The sequence below is a fragment of the Penaeus japonicus genome, unplaced genomic scaffold (assembly GCF_977035675.1).
Source record: "Penaeus japonicus unplaced genomic scaffold, GWHDUDI00000001_assembly GWHDUDI00000011, whole genome shotgun sequence".
NCBI classification, from domain to species: Eukaryota; Metazoa; Arthropoda; class Malacostraca; order Decapoda; family Penaeidae; genus Penaeus; species Penaeus japonicus.
The window spans coordinates 34,509,346-34,514,345 of NW_028234413.1; the positions used below are offsets into that span (position 1 = coordinate 34,509,346).

General features: G+C 39.7%; 1 protein-coding gene across 1 annotated transcript in view; it reads right to left on the bottom strand.

Moving 5' to 3' along the window:
- Window positions 1-2,424: 2,424 nt before the first annotated feature.
- Window positions 2,425-5,000, bottom strand: part of LOC122260726 (monocarboxylate transporter 3) — a 14,609-nt gene continuing 12,033 nt past the window's right edge. The window contains exons 8-10 of the mRNA XM_086542000.1: window positions 4,603-4,789; window positions 4,075-4,266; window positions 2,425-3,773 (exon numbers count right to left, since the gene is read on the bottom strand). Coding sequence (XP_086398126.1) covers window positions 3,637-3,773; window positions 4,075-4,266; window positions 4,603-4,789 — 516 coding nt within the window. The 3' untranslated portion in view covers window positions 2,425-3,636. The remainder of the gene's footprint in view (window positions 3,774-4,074; window positions 4,267-4,602; window positions 4,790-5,000) is intronic.

A 5,000-nucleotide genomic window follows, 5' to 3' on the forward strand; every position in this document is an offset into this window, starting at 1 on the left:
AAATGCTTTACATATATACAGGCATATTCACACTCACATATATATACACACATGCATTCATACAAGTACACACATCTATGCGCACACACACACACACGCACGCACGCACGCACGCACGCACGCACACACACACATACACACATATTTATATACATATGTATATATATAAATATATATATATATATATATATATATATATATATATATATATATATATATATATATATATAGAGAGAGAGAGAGAGAGAGAGAGAGAGAGAGAGAAAGAAAGAAAGAGAGAGGGGGAGGAGAAAGAGACTAATAGATAAATTTATTTTAACATTAATCTAATGTAATGGGTTCTGGTTGGAATTCCTGAAAGATGTGAAAGATGCGGAAATCCCATTACCACTTCAGACCAAATAGTAGGACAACAGATACATCTTCATCCTGAAAGCCGGATTATGTGATCACATGCCAATGGATCTGGGCTTCTGGGCCTTACGGGCGAATGGAGAGCTGGAACGCCTCTTTAAAATTACGAAGACATATACAGAGAAGCGACAACGAAGGTCAAGGCAGTGTACATTGCCACGAAAGGGTTCCAAGTTGGAGTTGGTCATCGCCACGTGTACTTCATTGCTGAGCATGGAGTGACGAAGGAGACTCCTCTGGGAGATGCCGTTTGTGTATGACCTTGCCATCACTACCATCAATGTAATAAGGATAGGGAGGACTACTCCAGAAGTGTCAGTGTGTGGAATGAGGATGAGAGTGAGAAAGCCCGCGATGATGGGGGTCAGTCCAAACAGAGGCAGGGGAAACAAGATAACGACAGGAGTGGAGAGACTTTGGACTAAATTGACTGATTTTACCGAATGAGAACAGGAGGAAGAACGAAAGTTTAGGTAATGGATAGTCAAAGAAATGAAAATTGGGTGCGTGAAAGATGTTAAGAAAATATGATGGGAGTTAAAGGAACATAGGTGTTGCAAGCTCCTCGAATCCAAAGGCAGTCTTCGAAAGTTACGGAGCCAACGCTAAAGTTTCAACCTAATAGGCGTGGGCTCAAAAGCCGAAACTGCTTCGATCCCATGTCTGGAACTGCGCATACAGATTCTTCAATGTTTTTCTTTCAAACGACATCTTGATCGATATAAATCCAGAAACCAGATAAACCCGTCTGAATCTTAGAAAGTTTTCTTATGGAGGTAATGAATTTGGGAAAAATGTATATTATCAATATACTTGAAACAAGTGCATCAAAAGTCTATAGGAACACAGTAGAGTAGAGCGTAGTGTTACACGCTGACTTTTCAGATATCACTGTAATCACAGAATGGTCACTGAATTCGTTATTAGTTGCAATATTTTCATTTTTAATCTTACCTTTCTTTGACACTGAGTCAGATATACAGTAAATAAGACAGCTGTGTAATTTCGAAATAAAAGTCGACCATAGTCATTAACGCGGGACCAATTCATAACATATTTTCTACGCGATGAAGTAATAATAGTGATGATGTTAAGATTTTATGGGTGAACATTATGCTGATTTACCGCATCAGCAATGGTGAATTACCTAATCGGCTAAGCCAAGCAATGGGTAGAGCCTGTATATATAAATATATATATACATATATATATATATATATATATATATATATATATATATATATATATATATATATATGTGTGTGTGTGTGTGTGTGTGTGTGTGTGTGCGTGCCATTTAATTTTGGCTCTCGAAACTAGTTCACCCTGTTATTAGTAGTTTAACCTGAAAGCTATTATCATTTTGTTTGTAGACCGGCGGCCGGCGAATAAAGGACTCCACAGCCTTTGTATTTGATGTAATTTCCCGTGTGTTAAACATCATTTATTTGAATATAAACACCGAATACGTCACTGACCTAGTTTAAGGTTTTTCTTTCAGGCCTTTATGAAACGATCTGATGCCATTAAGTAGAGTAGAAATTAATTCATCTTGAGAAGCAAACGTAAGACACTGACAAAGTGAAATCATAGCCTTCAAAATTGAATTCGATTGATTAAGTTTTTTATTTGCAGAAGTGAAGAATAAGTGTTGTTTAATAGCACTTGCCTAAGGAAACACAGCTATAGGTCTTTCACTGAAGGCCCATCTCTATAATGACAACGCTCTTTTGACTTACATATAATCTGTATTATATGACACGATGTTATATACTTCATATTGCGTGTACATGTGTTTGAATATTTGCACCGAATACGCTCACGGTATCAGTTCCTTTACCATATAACCATGTGTAAAACATATGTTAGTCTCTGCAGGTGTACAGACTTGATAAGTGTGTCATGGTAATCACAGCTATGACGTACGTACGTATAATCTTAAATCTACATATGTATTTGTAATATTGCAATGCCGTTAATGCTGTGGCGGAGGGAAACAATACAGATATAATGTCTCAAAGTCTTTATTTGTTAGAGAGGATCTGGCATTACTGAAATACATGAAATAATTGCTGATTAAGGATGTACGGCACATATCCCTATTGGTTGTTTCCCAAGAGGAAGCCAGTCAGCTCTTAGATACTGGTGAGTTAATTTTGCTATTCATGCAAAGCTGCTTTTATGCCAATCATTATAAACTATACGTAGTAGTAATTAAACTTCTTTTCCATTGAAAATACTTTTGAATGAAGGAATATAATACAAATAATTATCCTAAGGACTGCAAGGAATATGATGGAAGATAAGTATTTCTTCCTAACTCCATGTGTGCAGAATAACGCAAAAATATTTTTTGGAAACACAAGAAAATATAAGAAGTGGACACACATGCAGCATCCAAATGCATTGATTTCCTGGCTCAATGAATTAACACTCTCGTGTATGACTGGTTAATTTTCAAATAATTAAGATTATCCAAAATTTCCATAACCTTGCACATTCTGCTTAAATCAGCTTAGATCTCGCAAAACATATACCAAAACCTTATCAAGGGTCAATCAAACATCTCCAGTGAAACGGCGCGGGCTATAAAACCAACGCTGAAACAGCTGTCTCTAATATTGGAAATATCGGTGTACAAGTGTTGAGAAACGGCAACCTTTCTAAGAGCGTCAAATATTTCACCAGAATTTCATTACCAACATTGGTGCTAATATCATTTCGTTTTCTTTGTAACAGTACATGAAGTATGACTTCTGTTACGGTTAAAGATAGGTTATGCAACAATGCGTGAAAAAATCTAAGTACATTTGAATTCCGGTCGGAGATCAGTGTTCAAAATATAATGCAAGGGTAAATATAATTCCTCTCCTCGTAATGCTCTTCAGAGTATGACTATGAACATAATATAAAGATTTCTTCACTAACAACTACACAGACAGACGGGGAATGTGCTGCGGTCAGCCCCGGGGAGATCAAGACTGCTGCAACTAGCATTAGGCTGCAAACTGTGTTGCGCTGCCTTTGTCACGCTTCACTCACTGTCCGGACGCACGGAGGTATGTTTTGTCTGCTTGATACAATACTCCGCATATGCTACGCATGTGGTGTGTGTGTGTGTGTGTGTGTGTGTGTGTGTGTGTGTGTGTGTGTGTGTGTGTGTGTGTGTGTGTGTGTGTGTGTGTGTGTGTGTGTAAAGCAGGGTATGCCTTGTTACAGAGCCTACGTCTCTGCATTCATGCTCAATATATGCGTCCGGTAAACAGCAGAGATGCACGGAATGGAGATCGAGAAGGCCAGGACGGAGGAGAGGAACAGGAAAGTCGGGCCGTAATCCTGAGATACTTCACGTATCAAACCTGCAAAGGAGTTAGATCGATGATGGTGATCCGCTGGTCATGATTTTTTTATTGAAATTCAATTTCACACTGGAATTTATCTGTCTGGTATCGTACATATTTCATTTCGCGCTCATACCCATATATACTCTACTGTCTTTCTTCCATATCCCTGTGTCTCCCTTCCCATTCGCTCTCTCCCTCCCATTCTCCCCCAGCCTCTCCCCCCCCCCTTTTTTTTTTGTGTGTGTGTGTGCGTGTGTCTTTTCTTTTGCCCTCGTCCCCCTCTCCTTCCCTCCCAGCCTCTCAGCACCCCGCTTACCTCCAATGGGTCCTATCAGCAGGAAGGCGCAGGAGCGCATCACCATGCTGACCCCAAAGACAGACTGGAAGTTTTCGTTGCCAATGATGCTGATCATGAGCAACAGGTCCAGGACGAACATGATGCCCAAGCAGATACCGAAGCCAGAGGCACAAATCAGGACAGAAGTCCACGACTGCTGGAACGTCAGCACTGCCAGAGAGGGACAGCGTTCACCATATTTGTGGCGAAAAGGTAGTGACGGGAATTATTTCACTTAATCACATTTGTGATGATTGTTAAATAGAAGTGTCAGTTACCAAGGAGAATTCAAAATCAGGAAAGATAATAGCATTTTGAATTCATTTTCGGTTTAATGGGTATACATATGGATCGATTTTCATGATGACACAAATCTAATACGTATCAAGGTTCATTAGCTTATTTCTAAAAGTTAGACTGAGAATTAAAAAAAAGGAGAAACGAGAAAAAACACAGAAACCACAGAACACACTGGCGAATAAGAGACACAAAATAAGGTGCACCAACCCAAAGTCATGATGAGAAAGAGTATCTGCCCAATCATGTAAAGAAGCGAAATGGGGATCATTGGTCGATCGCAATGGAGACAACAGCAGAGTCTGGACGCCAGGTCAAACGCCTCCGCCACCCAAAGGAAGGTCATGAGCTGTAGAGACGAGTACCCAGCCTCCCTCAGCACGTAGCTCGCCACCGTCTGCAAGGAGGGGAAGACGTCAGAGAATAATGTCGAGTGGGAGGTAGATGACGAATGTGGGAATGTCGGAAATGAAGAAGAAAAGGGGAAGGGAACTGGCTAAATATATAGAAGATTTGTTGGCGGATAGAGAATGAGGGAATGAGGGAACCTGAGGGAAGTCAAAAAAACTTGATATAGAGGAATAACAAAGAAATGATAATAAAAAAAC